Genomic DNA, 24,213 nt, shown 5'->3' with positions numbered 1-24,213 from the left:
ACGTTACGGTAAAATTTTGAGGGGGGCTCAGGTTGTCTTGAGGAGTGTTAAAAGCTGATATATAATCCAGGTTGGAGGAAGAGGCCCTGTGGATCGTGTTGTTCTTATGTTACACCTTTTAAAGGAAACTAGGTTAACATTTTTGAGGATTTAAAGTTTGGGAAACTTTGAATTCAATGTCTATGTGAACATGAATGCAGCAAAACATAGAGCTACTGTACATATCTTTGCATTTTGTGTGTGTGTGTGTGTGTGTGTGTGTGTGTGTGTGTGTGTGTGTGTGTGTGTGTGTGTGTGCAGCCTTGACATCTGGTGATTAAATTTAGAATAGCCTACTCGGACAAAGTATTGATACAAGCAGGGAGTCTGACCTCCTTTTCATGTCAAAAAAAGCCCACTATGCACAACAATAATAAGCTACATCCATCTTTCTAAACTGACTTGAATTTTTTAATTTGTATGTAAAGACAACGATGACAAACCATGGGAAAAAAATCACTTTTAAATTAATGACTGTAAAAAATGGGAGAAGTCTACATGGTGTGTTAGTAAAAACTAACAAAATGAAGATAGAAGTTATTATTTGTTGTTGTGTATGTTCTGGGTATATATATATATTTATATATATATATATCTATATATATTAAAATATATATATATATATATATATATATATATATATATATATATATATATATGCGTGTGTATGTATGTATGTATGTATGTATGTATGGATATATATATGTATGTATGTATGAATGGGTATATATATGTATGTATATGTGTGTGTGTATATATATATCTGTGTGTATATATATATATATGTATATTTGTATATGTATATGTTTGTATACATATCTGTATACATATACATATATATACATATATACATATACACATACAATATTTACATATATATATATATATATATATATATATATATATATATATATACACACACATATATATATATATATATATATATATATATATATATATATATATATATATATATATATATATATATATATATATATATATATATATATATACTTTTTGTATTATAAATACAGTGTGACCTAAATATGTTCTGAACTACCCCTTACCGTTACCTTTATACATCTGCCACCTCATGTGAGGAAATACCAAAGTAGACCTGAAACCTAACAAAACTGGAAATAAGAAAACTAAATACATGTTTGCGTTCCTGCTTCTAATATTAGCCTTCATTCTGTCTCCATCCCTATAGTCTGACAGTAACACCAGTTTCCTTCGAGCTGCCAGGGCGGGAAATATTGACAGAGTCCTTGAATTCCTGAAAAATGGAGTAGACATCAGCACCTGTAACCAGGTAAGGAAACTTACACCGGTCCCAGCAGAAGCTAAATCTAGCACCAGGTGGTTAATGACTTTTTCATTTTCGCTGTTGTGTATGATGTGGATCATTTTTTCTTTACTTTGAAAATTGACTCTTCAACTATTTTACCTTTTTCTTCATTCATACACTTCATACACCTTCAACTTTTGCTAAACTACCGTAGATACCTCTAGATTTCATAGAGTATTTTTCTGTAAAGTGTCTTCATTATTTCAATGCTAGAAACAGTGATTATTTAGTTCTTGACTTTATGTGTTAGTTCAAAGTTATTTGCAAAATGTAGTTTCTTAAAATGGGTTGAGCATATCAACATACTGAAAAATGCTCAGTATTGTGTTATAGAAATTGTGTTATAGCTCGAGTTATGTATTGTTTCAGTTGTCTGTGATTGTCAGCCTCACTGAATGTCCACATTTTCATTGTTCCAGCACGGGAAAAAGGTTGAAAACCGACACGTTATGTTATGGATCATCAGTAATGTGTCACTTTTTGTGACAGTCTAGCATGTGCAAATGTTTTTGTTGTTGTGCAGATGTCAACACAACAGTCAGATCATGTTGCTATACAGTTAATCTGAACTAAACATTTATAAAACAGCTGTAGCATTCTGTGCATCTGTATGTAAGTATACAACAAAAAGAGTATCAAAGTGGACTCACTGATTTCCATTTTTAACTGACAAATGTTGAGTAATTTTGACTAATCCGAACATTATTGTAGTCAGTTGTCAGTTATTTGCAACATGTAAATATCCAGGGGCTCGACAACAAAACGCATTAGAGGACAATGTAGGGTCGTAAAAGTCATGGATGGATTTAGACCGAAGTCCTAACTCTTGGACATACAGTATAAGTTGCACTTGTTTTTTTATTCATTGTTTTTACAGTTGAAGCCTAGATCTTGTCAACAAAATGATGGTGTTATTAGTCAAGGAAAACAAGATGTTGTATCGTCAACTTAATCTAGTTTTATTCTTATTTGAAGTAAATGTATTTCTAATGCCTATTCAAGGCAGCTTCAGCAAATTTACAATTTAGAGAAAGTCCGCTTTCTTTTGACTTTGTTCTGAATATTAAACACATCTGCCCAACAGCTGGCACATCAATAGCGTTTTCCTTTCGTAAATTTACTGTTACATGATTCTTTTAGGCACACAGAGGCAGACTCAGAGCACATACAATACATGCTACTGTCACTGCAGTAGGTCAAAGCTGTAAAGTGGTCTCTCTGTCTAACGTGCTGAAACTAACCTTTAGTTTGATGTGTCATGGTAGCATCACACAACTGAGCTGGCTCAGTGCATACCTTAACCTTTCAGGCCCCCCTCACAACACCATAACCACTCCCATCCCTCCGCCACACCCATTCTTCCCTCCAATCTCAGCTGCACTTGAAACGTCCCTCTGACAGCTGTTCTGACCCCCCTTACCCAGCCTCACCCAATTTCCACTGAGGAGGAGGGGTTTGAGAGAGTGTAAAGAAACATGTCCCCTGCAGCTCTGTGCACCCCCCCTGGCCCATGTCAGTTTGATTTACAGCAGTCACAAGGTAGCTTAAAGGAAGATGGGGAGCTTGGCTACGTGAGTCTGTGTGTGTGTATTGCATACAGGCGTGCTTATCATCAGCTACTCATTTTTTCTACTGTGTTATTGCTGTTAAACTTGTGTAATACTCCAGCGGGTTAATAGTGACTGTTTATACACGGGGCTGTAATTGATTGGCAGACAGGAATTGGCAACTGCTCAGCCATAGCTCTGGTCTTTGTTGTCATGGACACCATGGGTTTTGTTTTGTGCACCAAGAGGGAAGCCTGACTATTCATGGCTGAGTCTGCACACACACACACACACACAAACACGCACACACACACACACACACACACACACACACACACACACACACACACACACACACACACACACACACACACACACACACACACACACACACACAAACATGCACACACACAAACACACACACACACACACAGTCACACAGAGAGAGCTCCCTGCAACAGGAGAGCCCTGCCCTTCATAGTATCTGTCAGGGGTCGGATGATCACCCTTTTCAGGTGACCAAAAATGCAAGTGACATTTTCATACATATCCCAGCAATGCCCTCACTTTGTGTGTATGTGTGTCTATGTGTTTGTGTGTGTGACTGTTTCTCAGAGAGAGATGGCAATTCACTGTAAAACACTCAATGTAATTTCATAAGGAGTCACAAGAGATACACACCGTACAGCTCATATGACTCTGATCCTAAGCTGTTAACTGAAGCTTATTTTACTTTGTAGAGAACAGACTTGCACCAATCGTGAGATTACACATATACACACACACACACACACACACACACACACACACACACACACACACAGACACGCACACACAGACACGCACACACACAGACACACATACACATACGCACACATGCACAGACACACACATACACATACATAGTGACAAAGTTAATTGAAGTAAAGTTCCAAATTTGTAAAGAGACATTCCTAAACATGTTTTCTTGTTAGTGTTAATGTCAATGGGCACATTACAATTTACATTACATGAATGGAAATTAATGCGTGCATGTTCCATATGTGAGATTGTGTGTATGCTTGTGTATATTACAGATATGCGCATGCTTAAATGCAAGCACAGGTTTACACACATGCATACACACATTTTTACAAGTCTAGTACTTTTATTCCTCCTCCTGGCATGTAGTTTAAAAGTTTGTTTGTCTGACTGTGACAGACAGTGATACGGCATGTGATCGCCAGCAATTCAGACTTCCGTATTATCATGATCACAGGTTTGTCACTAAATTATAAAAAGCAGATTAAAGCTAGATCTACTGTAGTTTCACCTCCTGTTTAAGAACTTGTAGAAGAAGGACCTTTAAGGTTTGGACAAACTAAAGCGAGCAAAACCAGTGTAACTTTCTGCTTAATGTTTGGGATTTCATCTACTGGCATGGAATTATTGCACTTTCACCGGTACTAGCATGAAATGAATCCAGTCATACTGAATGGTGTCTGCTGGCAGTTGCAAACACACCACACAGTGGTAAAACCATCCTAAGAGTGGTAATTGAAATTTCCCCAGATATGATGCCATTTGAACCTTAATAATGTTTCAAGGACATAGTAGTTTCTACAAACACCACAATGATAGGAGACCTAGATGATCATTCAAAAGTATCATGTTACTTGTGATTAGCAGCAAAATTGCTCTCAAGGAAATGAGTGGATCAGAATCATGTCAATGGAATATCACTCCACATAATTACAGAGCCATTATCTGTTACAGAGCTTTCAGCATTGCAGTCATTAGAGTCAGTGCTCCGATGATAAGAGCATCAACAGACCTGAAATATTATTAATCTAAAATCTGCAGTTAATCTGGTTAATTGGAGTAACATCTGATTAATCTGCAATGACTTTAAAAGTAAGGAACCTCATATGTTCTTACCTAAGCACAAATTGTATTTGCGTAAGTTAGTCAGCTATGTCAGCAAAGTGTTATCACTTGAATAAAATTAACACTGTTGATAATAGCACAAATTATGTGGGAAAATCATCCAATTTCACGATTATAAGAGTGGTTTACAGTATGATGGCAACAATATAAATTATTTTCTGTAATTTTAATGCAGATATGAGCCATGAAATGCATCTTAAAATTAATGAAGCTCATATAATATCATCAGTGGTTTATTAACTTTGCTCTGTCTGTACATCTGCAAGTCCATGGGAGACGCTGGAACGCCACACAGGAATTTTGAATGTTGCCCCTGGTGGTGTGTTCATTAATAACTAAAGAGTCAGATCCTAGAAAGCAGCAACAACATGGTGAGGGCCAGAGTTTGGCGCCTAGGGCAGAAGACTGTCCAAGTTAATTACAGAGATGGAGAGAGAGCTACACCACCTTGGCCATATCCACAGTCAAACTATCCATCTCTCTTTCGCAGAAGTTATGAATGAGACAAATCAAACACCTTCTCTTTATAATATAAGATCTGTTTATTTTGGAATTGCAGAGGGAACACAATAGACTTATCTGTGCGTGAGAAAGAATTTGTTTCATATGAGTGTGTTGCTAGTGTGAGCTGTTTCGTTTCCATGTCCTCAAATTAAAGGACTTCCCCTCTAATCTACCCAAATGTTAATCCTTGGTGAGTGATATTACTCTTTAATCTCCACGCATTTACATTATTTCCTCTTTTATCCTCCGACATTCATCCCTTCTGACATTTGTGCCTATTAAAAAACACCAAGTAAACTTGACCATTTTATTACCATGTTCGACTATAACAAAGGTCAGCGGTCAAAGGGGCATGAATATGAATCTGCATTGGATGGAGTTCAACAGTTTCCTTCCTGTCAGGGGGAGCTACAAACTGCCACGGATCACTGTGTTGGGCTGATTGTCCATTAGCTAAATGAAGCTTTTACTTACAGCTCAGAGGAAAAGGAGATTTAGATCAGTTTGTGTGGCAGAGTGTGTATATGTGTGCCTCTGTTGTGGGATTTGCTTGTGTCTCTTGGAATACATAATAGTTGAAATGTGATTGAAACATTGTAATAAGATTGCGTAATTGTTGCTGTGTCAGTGAGTTCACAATTTCAGAACTGACATGTAAAAGCTGAGACTCAACTTTCTGCATGTTCAGACTTCGGCGAAGAGCATCTGGTGTCACATTTAGAAAGTTGTCTCATCCTGTCTGTTGGACCTGCAGCAGAAATGTCATTGACCGACTGGGTACCTTACTGAAGTGACGACATTGACAGTGCGACCTGACAAACATGAACATTTTTCCATAGCAAAGTATGAAGAGCATTTCCAGCTCAGTGTAACCACACCGATCACTTGATGACTGTGGTCAAGATGTTGGTAATGACAGTGGTATTCATGATAGTGCTGAAACTATTAACCGATTAGTTGATCAACAACAACAACAATTTTGATTATTGATTAATTAAGTTATTTATCAAGCAAAATTGTCGATGATTTACTGGTTCCAGTTTCTCAAATGTGAAGATTTGGTTTTTGCTTTTTTCTTTTGCTTTTTTCTTTTTTTTTTCTTGCTGTAAATGGCTGTCAGTCTGTTGGTCGGACAGAATAAGTAATTTGAAAGTGTCACCTTTGGTTTGAGGATGTTGTGATGGATTGCTATTTTAATAAAGGATTAATCATTTAAGTAATTTAATAAAAATATTTTTTTTAAATTGGTGCGTCCAGCTTCTCAGATATTTTAATTTTCCATTTTTTTTATGTCATTGTAAATTACAGTAGCTCAACATTTTGGACTTTTGTTTGGACAAAGCAAGCAAGGGGAAGAGTTTATTGGGTTCTGGGAAATGATGATGACCATTTTTCACAATTCTCTGACAATTTATAGACTAAGAGATGAATGAATGAATGAATTTTCTGGCCAAATAGATTGATAATTAAAATAATTGTTCATTGCAGCCCTAGCGTGTGGTATGTGTAATGTAAATGCATCCTGGATAAAACATATTTATAATGAGTTGACCTTACCAGTGTTTTCACACTGCGTATGTAAGGCTGATGTGTAAGGTAAGAATGAGATAAGTTGCAAGAATTCTTCAGATGACTTCTTGCTGACTCAGATTTGGTCAAGAAACTTTAGCATGAAATCAAAGGGTGATAGATCAGTCAATACGAGGCCTATTATGGCTTTCCAGAAAAGGGAAATACAAGTTATCAGTTTTGAAAATTATCTGCTCATTAGAAACATCTTGTACATAAAGACATCTACATGTATGTCTTTGTTTTTTTAGGTATATTATTCTATGACATGGACAGAAAATGATGGTGGCTCTCATTTTACCCTTATATTGTAAGTTATATCATACATTATATCTTCGACACAGTTACTCACTTACATACTTTGGCCTCTAACGAATGCACTCTTTTTTTTTCTTTTTGAAGGTTGACATTTGCTTCTAAATATGAGAATCCATGTTTGTGTGTGTGTATTTATGCCCTACATACCCTCTATGACTGTGCAGAAACATGACACCCCTTTGGCTGTTTGGCATTTGGCAACCCAGAGAGAGAGAGAGTGAGAGCGGGAGAGAGTGCATGTGTGTTGTATGTGCACGAGTGAAGGAAAGGAGCAATGATAGAGGTGTTAGCAGAATAACAGTTCCTCCACAGTCAGGATCCACAGTTCCTCTCTCTAACCCATCTGAGAGAGCTTGCAAGGGGGGGGGGGGCAGAGAGACCCAGAAGCTTGGGCCTCTACCAGGGCAGTAGTGGAAGGAGGCAGAGGACCTGTGTTGATAGTTGGCATCCCATCACTTCTAAATCCATCTTGGCGCAGCATTTGAGAAGGCAAAGATAGAAAAGAGCAAAGAAAGATTTGCGAAGGAACAGAAAGGAGACAGAAAGGAGACAGAAAGGAAAAAGACGAAGAGAGACTGACATTTGGTTTGAAAAGAAGAGCAGGAAGGATAAAAACGAAGTTGCAGTTTGAAATATCCTCCTAGTTTGCGGGTTTCAGAGAAAGTCGCAGAATGGAAGAAGAGGAAGATGAGGTGAATCATTCTTCTTTGTGCTTTTATACATGTATATCTGTCTCAGAGGAAATATGTTTGTCCATGTTTGTATTGTATAAATACATCTGTTGTGTTGTGATTTCCTGTCAGAGTGAAACCTTTACACACTACTGTCCCCCTCCTTTGCTGCTGCTGACCTGTAGTTCTGGTCAATGGATCGGAGGTCTTAGATGTAATGCTCACCCCAAAATCACCATGGCTGATTTTGCCTGAGGGGAAAATCAGCCTTGTTTTCTCAGACTGATATAGTACTTGTTGTGTTGGAGTTCCTGAATGTTGGTCTCATTCATGATAATAACAATCTCTCTCTTTTTTTAATTGACAATTTTTTAAACAGTAAATCGCCCTGCTGTTAGAATTTCTTTTATCAACATGTAATATTGCGTTTAAGGTTGGTCTTCGCTGCATAATTTGATATATTCACAGCCTTTTCAAAAATATTTTCTGATTCCAATATTGTTTGAGAAAATATTTCCACTACATATCGCATTGTTTTATTTTGTAATATTCACAAGTGACCTAAATGTTTAGAGGGTGGACACAATAATACAAATACATGTACAATTCATGTTCTGCCTCCTGTAATGTCTAATGCAGGTATATGTATTACCCAAGATCTGTGACCTGGGGATTAATGTCCATAATGTAATCCCATGTGCAGTGCTGCAGTTATGTAATAATAACTTTACCACATTTGTTTTCTTGAGCTCTTTTGTTGATGTTTTCTTTTTGTCTTCTCTCCAGAATGGTCTGAACGCTTTACATCTGGCAGCTAAGGAGGGACACAAAGATTTAGTGGAGGAACTGTTGGAGAGAGGAGCAAATGTTGACTCTTCCACCAAGGTACACACACGTATTAGTATTTTTATTATGCTTTATTTTATTATGGGGTAACAGAAAAGAGGGAAAAAAAAGGAAAAAAAAGAAAGATGGAGATGACAGGAAGGAGTGCACATGAATGTAATATATATAATGGTATCACTTGTAAATTACTGTGTGAACCACCGCTTCTCTCTTGAACTGTGAAACTTGATTCATGAGGGTGGTGGTGGTGGTGGATATGAGGGTGATTTAAGAGGGAGAAAGAGTTTAATTTTGTAACTTTATATATTCCCAACAGTCAACTGTTCGCCAACAAGTCCAACAAGAATGTCTTGTGTGTTTTTTTGACCTTTTTTTCAGATGGTTCAATTTTTAAATTTACATTGAGATTATAACAAACCTTAAAATTTGTTTCACACAGTGGATTTGTGATTACATCATAAATAGGTATTCTACCTTCAGTGGAAGGGAGAGGGGGAATGATAGTGAATGTGGGGGGAGTTTCTTGGCAAGCTGTTTGGCTCTGTAGATGTCCAATGTGTCAGGTTTAACAGCTAGCGACAGTGAACTGCCAGCAAGGAATCTATCGCCCTCCTGCCCACGTCCTTGGACTGACATCAGTATGATCCTTGGTATTATTCAGTCAGTAACCTTAAAATAAAAACATGACACATGATCAAAATATTTGTTTATTATCAATTTGCAGAATGTAATTCTATTTAAATTTCACGGAAGACGATGTTCACAACAGAGGTTTCTGTATCTGTCACACCTTTTACACTCGTTCAACCAGGTTTTAAAGCATTTGTAACCCAAACAGGGTACGCAAACACACGTATAGACTTGGCTGGTTTCTTTAACCCCGGTTTTCTCTGCAGAAAGGAAACACTGCCCTCCATATTGCCTCATTGGCCGGACAAAGAGAAGTCGTCCGGCTACTGGTGAAGAAAGGAGCAGATGTCAATGCTCAGTCACAAGTGAGAAGTCTTTCCATGGAAATAAGATGTATTAATCTATATAAAAATGTGTAACACCAAGATAACAGTCTTCACTTAAACTGCATGTGTATATATTTATTATCCCTACAGAATGGCTTCACTCCACTCTACATGGCAGCCCAGGAGAATCACTTGGAGGTGGTGAGATACCTGTTGGAAAATGAGGGGAACCAAAGCATTGCAACAGAGGTATGTTTGTATGTAATGAATACACTTATATGCACATTTTCTTCTCATTTTCTCTAAATTAATTGGAGTCTTTTTCTCTTACTTTTTCTTGTCTTCCTCTTCTCTGCTCATCCAGGATGGCTTCACTCCACTGGCCATCGCTCTCCAGCAGGGTCACAACTCAGTGGTCTCCCTGCTGTTGGAGCACGACACCAAGGGTAAGGTTCGCCTACCAGCCCTGCACATCGCAGCCCGCAAAGACGACACAAAGTCTGCTGCACTGCTGCTCCAGAATGACCACAACGCTGATGTCCAATCCAAGGTGAGGGAGAGGAAGGAGGTGAGGCAGGGAGGGAAGGAGAAATTGAGGAGAGCGTGTAGGGAGGTGGCAGAAAGTGTGTGATGGATGGACTGAATGGATATTTTCATGTTGACAGTTTTTTTCATTTTATGGATGAGGTGCATTTCCATTTAGGAATACAAAAATATTAATGGACAGAGCCTCTCTTTGTTGTTTGCTTCCTTGTCTTTTCTTTTTGTTTTCTATTTGTGTGACCTTGTAAACTTACCCTGTGTTTTATGTGAATGTTGTGATAAGCCCTTTCCCTAACAACCCAACTCCCTATTCCCACTTTCTCTCTCCATGCATCCTAACCAGATGATGGTCAATAGAACCACAGAGGTATACAGACTCACCACCTCTTCATTTGATTCCTTTTTGTCACTTCTGCCCATCTCTTTCAGCTCTTTTGTCCTAATCTTTCCCTTATTGAATCGGGAGTTGTAAAATCCTGCATGTCAGAATTAGATGTCATTAATATGATGCATGCCGGTGACTATGCCGTATTACACACTCCTGCATGGCTGACAGTGAAACACAGTGTGTTGTATTGATAGAACCCAGAGACTGTGAGTTTATTGCATTTAATTATAGATCATTAGTTTTACTTTACTGTATTTCTATTTTTTATTTTTAAACTTAAAAAATAATTAATAATAAAAATAAAAATAATTCTTTAAAATGTATGAGTGTTACATGCTTAAATACTTACTTACTTTCTTCACTTCTTCATTTGTTGCTCTTTTTCTCTGCATTACTTACAGCATGTGTACTTCTGAGCATGTTAATATCATTGTTTTTCCTCTCTGAAACACGTCGATCTTTAAGTTAACTCTGTTTCTTAATTAAATTGCACCATGTCTATCAGAATGGGAAGGTAAGGATTGAACCCACCTACAATTGTGTGCTGTAGATATTTATATACAGCTTATATATAAATGTCCATTTGTCCATCCAAGCAGATACACATTGTGCTTAGTTGCTTTGTGTAATTGAGTTTGGGTTTTTAATGTCTTGTATTTTTACCTCTTCTTAGTACTCACAAACCAAACGGCTTCGATTTTTTTTTCACCATTTGTTGTTTTTTTTAGCAAGCATGGCAGAATTAGAGGGTTTCTGCATGCATTATGTAGTGCATGTGCTATTTGGGGGAATGCTAATTTTTTATGCTTATTCTTACACCAACACGTCTGTTTTTTTTCATATGCTGCCTCATAATACTGGTTCAGCAGAGTCGAGGTTCTTTCTTTCTTTCTCTCTTTCTTTCTCTCTTTCTTTCTTTCTTTCTCTCTCTCTCTTTCTTTCTTTCTTTTTTCTTTGCTCTTCTTTTGCAACTGTCCTCCTTTTTCCTCACCTGTTGTTTCAACCAATCTTCTGTTTCTTCCTGTTTGTGTCCTTCAACCTCTGCTTCTTTCGCTCTCACTCTCTTCCTCCCTCTTTTCTCCTTGTCTGTCTCGAACAGAGTGGGTTCACCCCTCTGCACATCGCGGCTCACTATGGTAACGTGAATGTCTCCACCCTGTTGCTGAACAGAGGAGCTGCTGTGGACTTCACAGCCAGGGTAGTGCCCTATTTCCAGTTCTAAGCAAATCAAAACGCTGTCTGCACTGCTGTCTATTAAAATCTGATGTGTGTGTTTTCACCTTGATGCTTGCAGAACAGTGTATTTGTTATTTTCCATCATAACTTTCCTTTTCAATCTAAGCCTTTATTATCTGCATTTCCCTATAGCCTTTCAAAGGTTACACTTCTTCCTGCATGTCTTCAGATATATAGCCTTCTTGGGATATATAGCCTATAGAGTTGGGTAGTTAGTGAGGTAACCTTCTATTATTGTGTTCCACTCAACAGAAACAAAAAATGAAATCATACAAATTATTAATTAAACAGATTCTACCACTTTCGATATGATTTTAATTGGAATGAGATGTGAATAATGTCAGCTCCCCCTCACAATCATGAAATATATTTTTGCAAATGTGAATTGTATAGTGTGTACACTGTGGTAAACCTTCCTTTGTTTCCTTGATTGCTTTGTCAGAATGGGATAACGCCTCTCCATGTGGCCTCCAAGAGAGGCAACACCAACATGGTGGCCCTGCTGTTGGACCGAGGGGCTCAAATAGATGCTAAAACCAGGGTGAGACTCTTATTTAAAGTCTTGACATCAGTTTTTAATTAAATTGTGACAATTCTGAAACTACCCATTAGTGCCTAATAGAGTATACTGACTACTTGTCTATTACCTCTTTTGTCAAAACAGACAAACTGGATTTATGTCTATAGTGTGTGTATATTAGTGTTTGTGTTTTTTTGTGATTCTGTGCTCGTGTGATTGTCTCCAAGGATGGGCTGACCCCCCTTCACTGTGCAGCAAGGAGTGGACATGACCCTGCAGTGGAGCTGCTGCTGGAAAGAGGAGCCCCCATCTTAGCCAGAACCAAGGTATTGTACGGCTGTGCCAGTACTGGGCCACCATACCCCAGAATCTTTCCTACAATGAAATAAAGGTGTATTAAATTTGTTTTTAGTTTTCAATTTTCCTCCCTTTCTTTATCAACTCTGTCACCTCTTTCTCCACTGTATTATTTTCCTGACCTGTGGCCCACACAGAACGGACTGTCCCCACTACACATGTCGGCCCAGGGAGACCACATAGAGTGTGTTAAACTCCTGCTGCAGCACAAGGCGCCTGTTGATGATGTCACACTGGACTACCTCACAGCGCTGCATGTCGCAGCTCACTGTGGCCACTACAGAGTCACCAAGCTGCTGCTAGACAAGAAGGCTAATCCCAATATCAGAGCACTGGTAGGCCTTCACAGGAAATAGCAAACTGTACAAGCACAAAAATAGGCATCGACACAGACTCCTGAATATACATATGCAGACATACACAAGCACGTAAACATTTGCAGACAAGAGTGACAAACAGTACTGTACATACGGAGATTTAAAATGGACAGAAGTTAATATTTGGTATCGGTAAATCTTGGGGGAAAGAAAGTCTGATAATTAGGAAAATGACCAATAATGGAAGGATAAGAGATGAGCTGCTTGACAACATACAGTAGGAAAAACAGCACCATTTTCTCCTGAAAGACTGGAGGCAATCTGTCACAAGCGGAAAAAAAGGGACGGACATATAAATTTAGTACTTACTCACCAATGTGTAAGTAGTACATTGCACATAAAAATGCTCCAGAAAAGTGTCAAATAAGTAAGACAGTAATGAAATGAAAAATAAATGTGGATCATATAGACATTTTGTATATACTACACCTCTTAATTTTTCTCTCATTCACCCTACCAGAATGGTTTCACTCCCCTCCACATCGCTTGTAAGAAGAACAGGGTGAAGGTGATGGAACTGTTGGTCAAATATGGTGCCTCCATCCAGGCCATTACTGAGGTGAGATTTCTTTGGGGGAATGTAATACAGTACAATTATACAGTACACTCTTCTGTTTACCTTTGCATTCGGTGCTCATCCTCTGTATCCCTGTCTCTCTTTCTAGTCTGGTCTGACTCCCATCCATGTAGCTGCCTTCATGGGTCACCTCAACATTGTTCTGCTTCTGCTGCAGAATGGAGCCTCCCCTGATGTCCGTAACATTGTGAGTAGGAATTTGACAAGGTCAGGAAGGTCATTTGACTGGTCAGGAATACATATGTCACAAACTAAGCATACATTTTTCAAGTATCAACTTTCTCAGTTTGACCGATTGGCAGCTGTTCTTACAGACCACAAGTGTTTTGTGCAGCACAGTGTCTTATTGCTCACAAATGTTCTGTCTTTTCTTATCAGCGTGGCGAGACAGCTCTCCACATGGCAGCACGAGCAGGTCAGATGGAAGTGGTTCGCTGTTTGCTGAGAAATGGAGCGTTGGTGGATGCCATGGCCAGGGTGAGTCAGCAGTCGCATCTTCAGAGTTATTCACTGTTTCATTCTGTTAATAATAAATAAGCATATTTCATCCACTGGATTGCATATACAATACATACTCATGGTTCCTGTCGCCTGCCTCTGGCTACCACATTTTTACCACGTTTTTTTCTAATTCCACAACCTCTACCTCTCTCCCTTCTTTATCTGTTTCTTTCCCGTTTTCCCTCTCAACTCAAGCATGTGCAATCTTTTCATCTTTCAAACACAGGAGGACCAGACTCCCCTCCACATTGCATCCCGTTTGGGGAAAACAGATATTGTCCAGTTGCTGCTGCAGCACATGGCCCACCCGGACGCTGCCACCACCAACGGTTACACTCCCCTCCACATTTCAGCCAGGGAGGGCCAGGTAGAGACTGCCGCCGTGCTGCTGGAGGCCGGAGCCTCACACTCAATGGCCACCAAGGTGAGCAGAGGATGGGATGTGATGCAATCGGACAGAGACAGAAAAACATTGATGGATCACGCAAATTGATGCAAATTTGGTTAATACCCAGCTAAACATGAAAACAAAACAGTTTGGAGATATAGGTTTGAAATAAAATTTATCTCCCTTTTCCCTCTACAGAAAGGATTCACTCCATTACATGTAGCAGCAAAGTATGGAAGCCTTGACGTAGCAAAACTTCTCCTTCAACGCAAAGCACTTACTGACGATGCTGGCAAGGTGAGCTGAAGATACTGTAAATAGAAGCAGATTATCAGACAAGGTCTCAGGTTATTTCAGGGTAATGCTATTAATTTCAGTGAGTTACACAGTGCACTGAATCTTTTAGTCCTCGACTAGAACTCATTTGTGCCTCTCAAATAGACCAATTACAGAGTAGAACAGAATTGTTAATAAGGAGGAAGATGGATACAGAACAAAACACAACAAAATCATAAAGGCTGTAATCAAATGCTTCCTCTTACAGAATGGCCTAACCCCGCTACATGTGGCAGCTCATTATGATAACCAAGAAGTAGCTCTGCTGCTGCTGGACAAAGGGGCATCACCTCATGCAACTGCAAAGGTTAGACCAAGGATGTTAAAGAAGAAAAGTACTTCAGATACTCTCACACTATTGTTTATATGTGATGCACTGTTTCCTTTAACCCACCTCAACTTATCCAACCCTGGGATGATTGTATTACCTTATAGAGGGTGTTATATTACAGTGGTGATGGCATGGTAAGAGGGTGAGAAGGATGCAGATAAGCCCTTGTTTTTTGATTTTAGATCGGTGTTATCACAGTACATTATTTAACTGCTAACCTTCCTCCCTGTCCAGAATGGCTACACTCCTCTCCACATTGCAGCCAAAAAGAACCAGACAAACATTGCATTAGCACTGCTGCAGTATGGTGCAGAGACCAACGTTCTAACCAAGCAGGGAGTCAGCCCTCTACACCTGGCAGCCCAGGAAGGACATGCCGAGATGGCCGGCCTGCTGTTGGGCAAAGGAGCTCACGTCAACATGGCCACCAAGGTCACACATGAGCACAGACACAATTTAAGCATTAGCTCTTACGTTCTCACCTGAGAAGAAACATATAATTGCTATAAAAACATTTATATGCATAGCAACCATTTAGAATATGAAGCAGGTTTTTAGTTACAGGTTCATGTGCATAATATAAACAACATAGGTGGACAACTCTGTGCTTCATGTGTTACAGAGTGGACTGACTCCTCTGCATCTCACAGCCCAAGAGGACAGGGTCAGTGCAGCAGAGGTACTGGCCAAACACGGCGCCAACTTGGATCAGCAAACTAAGGTACAAACAAACATATACTGTACATGTAAGTACACACAAACACTATGAGAAAGCATACGCAGTCAAAAACTAGTCACTAATCATGTGATTTTGTGGAAGTGGATACTCCGTTTAGAATATGGAATTTATTCAATTAAGTGGGGAATTCTCAGAATATCATGGACACCAATTATTCAACAAGAATTGAATCGGGAGAATTATGTATCTTACTCTGTGTGTATTCACTGCTATAGTCTGTGTTCACCAGCTTCTTTGACAAACACATACAAATTCAGCATTTCTGCCACCTACTGGCTTTTGGGAGGCACAGCAATGTCTACATCATACATCAACATCATTCAAGGGCTTTTTGTTTCTACGACACTGTGTTGTTAATGCACTCCGTGGTCACATTTCACAAATGGCCACACGTCAAAGTAGTGTTTACTTGGGTCAGTCATCATGTTTTTTAAGATAATTTATTTTAAAGGTATACCCCTTCCTAATAAATTATCACAGCAAACAAGTAAAACAAATGAGGCAATTCGGGAAACAAATGTTTTTCGTCTGTATCATCCTCTCACCCCCTCTATACCTCAGCTCGGATATACCCCTCTGATCGTGGCTTGTCACTATGGAAATGCCAAGATGGTGAACTTCCTATTACAGCAAGGTGCCAACATCAATGCTAAAACCAAGGTAGACTTCAAATATCAAATCTGAAGCATACAAACTCTGCTCAATTAAAGCTGAAAGTACAACGACAAGCCAAAATACAATCAAAGCCACTTTCATTTCAGTTTTTATATTGACCTTATTTTCTTATTTTTATGGTTCTACAGAATGGGTACACACCACTTCACCAGGCAGCACAACAAGGGAACACACACATAATCAATGTTTTGCTGCAACATGGGGCCAAGCCCAGTGCTACTACACTGGTAGGAAAGAAAAAAAACTTCTCACTTTACTCAACATAAAAAAACATAAAAAGTTTTGTGAACATGGAATTTCATTTTTCTGTCCTTCACACAAAATCTTTGCCCTTCCTTCTGTTAGAATGGAAACACTGCTCTGTCAATTGCTAGACGTCTGGGTTACATCTCTGTGGTGGACACACTGAAAGTCGTCACTGAGGAGTTTGTCACTACCACAACGGTAAACTCCATGTGTGATACTTTTAGACTGCAGTTTTTTGGACCACTCAGTTTTGCCTAACATTTCCAACAAAACCCAGTTAAATATTTCTCTGTTTTGTTTATATTTTTCCATGACTTTAAATGGGTGTCACATCAGATGGTCACAGAAAAACACAAGCTCAATGTCCCTGAGACCATGACTGAGATCCTTGATGTTTCTGATGAAGAGGGTGAGTTACTCTAAACAGAAAAAGCAAGAATGAGATAAAAAATATATATACTGTTCTACTGGTCCACATCAAACTCATTGTTTTACTAGCAAAGGAATGTGCAAAGTTTTTTGGTTACATTCAGATACTGTAACCCAAAATTATCCTTGGACAAAGAGATTTTAACTTTCTCCCTTTGTGCAGTAGTCATGAAGAGCTGTGTGTTGTGGGTGATGTAGTTTTGTAGCTGTGGTTCTTAAGGTTGTATGTTTCTTAGCTCTGGGGCTGGAAGATGAGCCATTATGTGAGATGTCTGTGGAACTGGAAGGTACTGCAAAATGGCTGCCCTGCCCAGCCAACTTATTGCCATAGTTGTGTTCTTCTAACTAATTGATTTTGATTGTATTGGTAGTGTGCAGTAAACAATGAATTGTGAGAATTTTGTTTCCAGCCTTTTAGTCTCAACTTTGTAAACCCCTGTGTTATTTGCCTCTAGAGAATCGATGAGTTTTGTTGTTGTTGTTCGGTTATTTAACTGATTTTACATAAGCAGACCTTCCTAGACCTAACACCTTGTTGTTTATTGGGTATAATTAGAGCTTCGTTTATTGTGTTTTAATGCAGTGGTGGAAACTAACTGCATGAAGTGTTTGGGGATGTGGATATGATCATGACAATTATGATGATTATGGATGATTGAAGAATTATGTAAGACCATACTTATGGCCTATGTTCATTCATGTGCCATGAGTATGGTGTTGTTTTGATGAGTGAAACATGTCAAAATGAGAAAGGAGAAAATTATCTCATGTTGCAAATTTGGTGCAAATATCTTAAATGGCACATCTTTGTTTCCCAGGTGAGGACACTATGACAGGTGATGGTGGGGAGTATCTAAGAGCAGAGGATCTCAGAGAGCTGGGAGATGACTCTCTTCCTGGACACTACCTGGACGGCTTCAGCTACATGAGCCACAACCTGGACAGGTCACAAGCATCACACACATACACGACACCTAACAAAAAGTCTAATCACACATCTAACTTAATAAAAATCACAGTACATGTGTAAAGTGTATGATGACATATCACAACATACAAACAGAAAGATACATACAAAGACACAAAAAAATCCTGCTGTGCTTTTCCAACAGGCAGCAGCACACTCCTATTCACCAGAGTTTCCATCAGAGAGAAGGCGTCCTCATCGAAGACATGCTTACAAGCCACCAAGTGAGGACAAAACATATTAACAGCACACTACTCAAATTGGTTGGAATTTTGTTGAGTTAGCTAACCTATGATCACCTCACCTAAGGTATCCTTAGTTTTGAATATTTGATAATTATTTTCTGAATGCCTTTTGTGACTGTGTGAATGACTGTTGTTTGTTGGTCTGTAGGTGTCAGCACTGTCTAGAGAGCACGAAAAGGACTCGTTCCGTCTGAGCTGGGGTGCTGAGCACCTTGATAATGTGGTGCTGTCTTCCAGTCTGTTACACTCTGGGTATACACCTCACTCTCTCTCTCTCTCTCTCTCTTCCACACACACACACACACACACACACACACACACACACACACACACACACACACACACACACACACACACACACACACACACACACACACACACATTAAGGATATTCGTTTATCCTTGAAATGAAGACTCCATCTTTCACAAGCTATTGTTCATTATCAGGAGTGTACGAGTCACCTGTGAATCAATTTTAATTTATCCTTATATTATTTTTCACTACTTCACGTCTGTGTTTTTTTTCCTTCCTTCTATTATCTTTGCTTCTGTGTCTTTTTCTGCGTCTGGTTGGGTTTTTCCTCACTTTTACTCATTCTTTATTCTCTTTTTGTTTATTCTCTTGTTGCCTCTTTGTGCACCCTCTTGTCTTGGCTGTGTTTGTGATTGTGTGTGTGTTTGTTGTTGTATTCTGCTTCTAGCCATTCCTCTCCGTGCCTAGACCATGACAACAGCAGGTGATACTCTTTATTTTGGCTACTCTCTTAGTCATCTCTCCTCCGTGCCTTTACTTTTTTTCGTATCCACTACTGAATGATCTCATCCCCATCCTCCCTGTTTGCATGATTTCATAATGCATGACTTTCCATTTCTGGGGTTCAGGTTTTCTAGAGATGTTCCAACCAAGTTTTTATCATTGATGCAGATCTGACTCTTTTAATCTTGCAGCTCTGCGGAAACATAGAACTAAGAGGCTATTTATGTTTTTCTATCTAATATAATAGCACTGTATGTTGAGAATAGGTTCTAGTGTTTTAACCCAACACAGTTTATGACAGCTGGAAACAAATGTCATAGTCCTTAAAGAACAAGACTGTTATTATTCTATATTTTTCTTACTTTCAACAAATCCCATGAAAAGTTCTAAATCAATAATGTGTTAGTACGTCTCTCAATGCTTTGCAGCCTCCTCCAAGCTTCAAGTCTACTTGTTCTTTGTGAAGACAATGCTAATTATTAATTAATTTTTTTATTATTAATTTAACATTAAATAACAACAACTAATGTAACAAATATCAAGTTTCTGAAAGAAAGACTCAGGTGGGCACTGTTATTATTAGCAAACGTTACTGAAACAGGAATAAGTAGTTTATTTTTTAGGGACTATTTTCAGCGGATGATTAAAACACATTTTGTGCAGTAGTAAGTATTTACAGCGCCAGAAATGTATATATGGGTGTAACTCATTATAAACTACAGTGCTCTTGCTCAGCACAATGAGGTCAGATGTAACCTAGTGCAAGAGTGTGGCTCATTTATGCGTTTATTCAAGTTTTCGACAACAATAGAGCTCTATGACAAAGAGCAATGAGCTAATACAGGATTTTGCTAGACAGATAATACTTGTTGGTTGGATCAATTCATTGTAAGTTCTAGTGTGTTTTCGATGGGATTTAATCACAATAATAAGAACGTAGAATATTGCCAACCTCCTGTTTTAATAAATGCGATACCACTTCACTCCATGTCCTGATCGGCTCCCATACTGGACATCTTTATGTTAAGTATAAGTGTAAAAATTTGCTTGCCTGAAGACATCTAATATTTGAGTCATTATTCATACTTATTTGCTGTTTGAAACATAAGATCTTCAAGAAAAAATCTTGTTCAGTGCCGTCCTCTTTGCTTGTCTGTCTCGCAAGTTAAATTTCAAGTGTAATGAAACTGCAAAGGAGTGAAAACAATGAACTAGAAAAGGCTGGAATGAAATAGCTAATATCTGCTGAGACCTGTTTGTTTTTATATCACCACCGACTGATGTCATATAAGTAGCTCCTTCTTTGCTTCGGATGCTTTTTCTGCATCGTCTTCATCTGGAGGTTTATAGTCTTTAACAACAACTTCATCCACTGCTTGGTCCTTCTCTTTAGCTTCCTGGTCAGCTTCATGGTAGATGCCAGGGGCGGGGCCATGCGTGGCTGCCGTCACAATGGCCTGCGAATCATTGTACCACCAAGAAAGTGTTCTGCACCTACGCGGGTGACATGCAGGCTGGTGAAGAGACACCGTCTGGCCTCTATGCCTCCTATGGTGGAGGGTGAGGGGCTGGCTGGTCGCATCATAGAAGTAGGACCCACCGGAGCTCAGTTCCTGGGGTAAGTGTGTGTTTTTGTGTGTGTGTGTGTGTGTGTGTGTGTGTGTGTGTGTGTGTGTGTGTGTGTGTGTGTGTGTGTACTATACATGTGTTTGAGTTTGTGTATGTGTTTTTGATTGCGTGAGTGTATTTACACAGTTGTGTGGAGTGTTCATAATTTCTCCTTCACTCCCCCTCTGTGCTGCGTATGGATCAGTAAGCTCCACCTTCCCACAGCTCCACCCCCTCTGAATGAGGGTGAGAGCCTGGTCAGTCGCATCCTGCAGCTGGGTCCTCCAGGGACCAAGTTCCTCGGGTAGGACCATGGTTGGGGGACACCCTACCAATCTGGAATCCTGGTCACATGCTCCCCCATATTTATCCATCGTGTCCACCTTACCCTATATAATTTTTTGAGTTTATCATGATATGCTTTTCATGAGTAAGTCTTTTTTGTTTTTATTTTGTTCCTTCCTTTCTTTCTTGGTACTATAAAAGTGCAAGCCTTAGTCTGAAACCATCTGACCTTGCCTTATGTTTTTGAGTTATCTCCATGCTTTCCTCAGTCTCCAGTACCAATCCCCAGATTTGTTTCCAGTTGGATTCTGTTGCTGATGTGCAATGGATGTTCTCTTTATGGTTAAACATGTTTCAATTTACTTTCAAGTGAATATGTTTGTTTCATTAGGCATGAAACCTTATACCTGTTTTTTTTTAACTCAAATTTGAATAGTTTGTTTCTTTTTGTTTGCTTTGTTTGTTTATTTTCTTCTTTTCTCTAAGCATCATATTATCTCTGATAAAGCCCAACTTCTGCCAAACTGTTACCACGTTATTTGAAGTACAATTTGTGTTTGACTCAACCTTGTCACCCTTTTAGGCCTGTGATTGTGGAGATCCCTCATTTTGCAGCTCTGCGGGGCACGGAGAGAGAGTTAGTGATCTTGAGGAGTGAGACAGGGGAGAGCTGGCGGGAACACCACTGTGACTTCACTGAAGAAGAACTGAACCAGATACTTAATGGCATGGATGAAAGTAAGCGATCTTAACTGGATTGTGATGGCAAACAAGAGCTTGTTGATGGGGGTTGCTATCTCATGTCACAACATTTTTGATGCAAACCATACATGAAAATACTAGAGCACGAAAACTTTAAGCCACAATATGATCAAATTAAGACACATCACAGGCCACAGTAGCTAAGTGAAGCAGAACAGAGTTGCCTTTTAGATTACTACTGGGTTTGCAATGGGAAGCAGAAAGCAGAGGATGTAACGAATGAAGGAGAAACTGAAATAGTCTTCCACCTGAAACTCCACTACCAAACTTAACACAATTAAACGCTCGTAGGATATTTGTACTGAATATTTCTGATCTTCACAGAACTTGATTCTCCTGAGGAGCTTGAGAAGAAAAGAATATGCCGCATCATCACCCGAGACTTCCCACAGTATTTTGCAGTGGTATCACGGATAAAGCAAGACAGTCATTTGATTGGACCAGAGGGCGGGGTCCTTAGCAGCACTCTTGTGCCCCAGGTCCAGGCTGTCTTCCCTGAAGGAGCCCTCACTAAGAAAATCAGAGTTGGGCTACAGGTACATTCAGTGCATTCCACACATATCAGTGGAATGTTAAAGACTATAGGAATCGATAAGGCTGTTACATTTATATGGTTTTTGTACCTTGTTTTAGGCTCAGCCCATTGATGTAGAGGTAGTGAGAAAGATTCTTGGTAACAAAGCCACATTCAGCCCAATTGTTACACTGGAGCCAAGAAGGAGGAAGTTCCACAAACCAATCACCATGACAATCCCTATTCCCAAGAGCTCCAACACTGACGGGCCAAGTGCAGTATACAGTGGAGAGACCCCCACTTTACGTTTACTTTGCAGTATTACAGGTAAGTATGGGGAATAATCAATCATCATATCAGCGAACAATGTAAAAATTAAAACATCACAGACTAATATCTAGCTACCACCAGCTGTTTAATATCAGATAGTCAAAATAAACATTAAAATGTTTCCTTTGTAATTTAATGTCATCTAATTTAATGGTATGTGCCTGTCTTAGCTTAGTTGTATTTTTTTGCTTTTTTCATCATAGGATTGGAAAGCAAAGAGAAATCCTGTCATTTTTTTCCTCTCTATAAATACCAATAAAAACCAATTAGTGAACCACTGTGACAGGTTGGGTAACAAATATGTTTCTGAGTTTCAGGTGGAACCACTCCTGCCCAATGGGAGGACATCACTGGCTCCACACCTCTGACCTTTGTTAACCAATGTGTTTCCTTCACCACAAATGTGTCAGCAAGGTAAATCCTTCAAATATGGAGTCGTGTATTACACTCAGAAGTTTAACACTTTGCGACATCCTTTTTTTCTTTCATTTAGGTGATTTAACATCATACCACGAGTACCTAGCATACTGTAAAACTATCTGGTAACATCAATCTGTTTCTGACTGAAAGTGTTATTCATATTTCTAGGTTCTGGCTGATAGACTGCAGACAGATCCAGGAGTCTGTCAGTTTCGCCTCTCAGCTGTACAGAGAGATCATCTGTGTTCCATACATGGCCAAGTTTGTCATTTTTGCCAAGACACTGGACCCCATTGAGGCCCGCCTGCGGTGTTTCTGCATGACAGACGACAAGATGGACAAAACACTGGAGCAGCAGGAGAACTTCACTGAAGTTGCCCGAAGCCGAGATGTTGAGGTACAGCATGATTCTGGGGGATACATAAAAAGAGGGAAATGTCTGAGACGGGGATCATCTAAAAGGGGTGTGAAGAGAAGTGAGAGATAATAGACCTTAATGGTTTGTTTGAATAATGAAAACAGTTGTCAATCAACACACAGGTACTGGAGGGAAAACCTATATTTGCCGACTGCTTTGGAAACCTGGTGCCTCTTACCAAGAGTGGACAGCACCATGTGTTCAGCTTCTTTGCCTTCAAGGAGAACAGACTGGCCCTATTCATCAAAGTATAACTACACACTGGATAAAAATGTCTGAAAATACTACTGATTTATTTAGATGTTCAGAAATCCAACATATATAATTAATGGCTGAATTACTGTTTCATTAATGTACAGATTAGAGACACAGCGCAGGAGCCATGTGGTCGCCTGTCCTTCACAAAGGAACCACGGACATACCGTAGCCTTAACCACAATGCTATCTGCAACCTTAACATTACCCTCCCAACATACTCAAAGGTTAGTCTGAATAGAATTAGTTTTTTGTATATATTATAACTGTAATTTCTTTTTAATT

The 24,213-nt window shown here is 39.2% G+C and overlaps 1 protein-coding gene across 1 annotated transcript in view; it reads left to right on the top strand.

Moving 5' to 3' along the window:
- The window catches only part of ank2a (ankyrin 2a, neuronal), a 59,061-nt gene that overhangs the window by 3,906 nt on the left and 30,942 nt on the right, over positions 1-24,213 (top strand). Inside the window, exons 2-33 of the mRNA XM_040146887.1 lie at positions 1,250-1,351; positions 8,709-8,807; positions 9,665-9,763; positions 9,875-9,973; positions 10,089-10,274; positions 11,755-11,853; positions 12,334-12,432; positions 12,639-12,737; positions 12,906-13,103; positions 13,606-13,704; positions 13,811-13,909; positions 14,101-14,199; positions 14,450-14,647; positions 14,810-14,908; positions 15,156-15,254; positions 15,513-15,710; positions 15,901-15,999; positions 16,579-16,677; positions 16,821-16,919; positions 17,038-17,136; positions 17,275-17,347; positions 18,186-18,312; positions 18,480-18,558; positions 18,728-18,831; positions 20,730-20,954; positions 21,813-21,967; positions 22,316-22,527; positions 22,625-22,832; positions 23,153-23,249; positions 23,424-23,652; positions 23,796-23,921; positions 24,033-24,155. Of these exons, the coding sequence (XP_040002821.1) occupies positions 1,250-1,351; positions 8,709-8,807; positions 9,665-9,763; positions 9,875-9,973; positions 10,089-10,274; positions 11,755-11,853; positions 12,334-12,432; positions 12,639-12,737; positions 12,906-13,103; positions 13,606-13,704; positions 13,811-13,909; positions 14,101-14,199; positions 14,450-14,647; positions 14,810-14,908; positions 15,156-15,254; positions 15,513-15,710; positions 15,901-15,999; positions 16,579-16,677; positions 16,821-16,919; positions 17,038-17,136; positions 17,275-17,347; positions 18,186-18,312; positions 18,480-18,558; positions 18,728-18,831; positions 20,730-20,954; positions 21,813-21,967; positions 22,316-22,527; positions 22,625-22,832; positions 23,153-23,249; positions 23,424-23,652; positions 23,796-23,921; positions 24,033-24,155 (4,125 nt within the window). The remainder of the gene's footprint in view (positions 1-1,249; positions 1,352-8,708; positions 8,808-9,664; positions 9,764-9,874; positions 9,974-10,088; positions 10,275-11,754; positions 11,854-12,333; positions 12,433-12,638; positions 12,738-12,905; positions 13,104-13,605; positions 13,705-13,810; positions 13,910-14,100; positions 14,200-14,449; positions 14,648-14,809; positions 14,909-15,155; positions 15,255-15,512; positions 15,711-15,900; positions 16,000-16,578; positions 16,678-16,820; positions 16,920-17,037; positions 17,137-17,274; positions 17,348-18,185; positions 18,313-18,479; positions 18,559-18,727; positions 18,832-20,729; positions 20,955-21,812; positions 21,968-22,315; positions 22,528-22,624; positions 22,833-23,152; positions 23,250-23,423; positions 23,653-23,795; positions 23,922-24,032; positions 24,156-24,213) is intronic.

Source organism: Xiphias gladius, chromosome 15 (assembly GCF_016859285.1).
Source record: "Xiphias gladius isolate SHS-SW01 ecotype Sanya breed wild chromosome 15, ASM1685928v1, whole genome shotgun sequence".
Taxonomy (NCBI): Eukaryota; Metazoa; Chordata; class Actinopteri; order Istiophoriformes; family Xiphiidae; genus Xiphias; species Xiphias gladius.
Note: the sequence above shows the minus strand (reverse complement) of the source record. Positions and strands in the feature narration are given on the sequence as shown.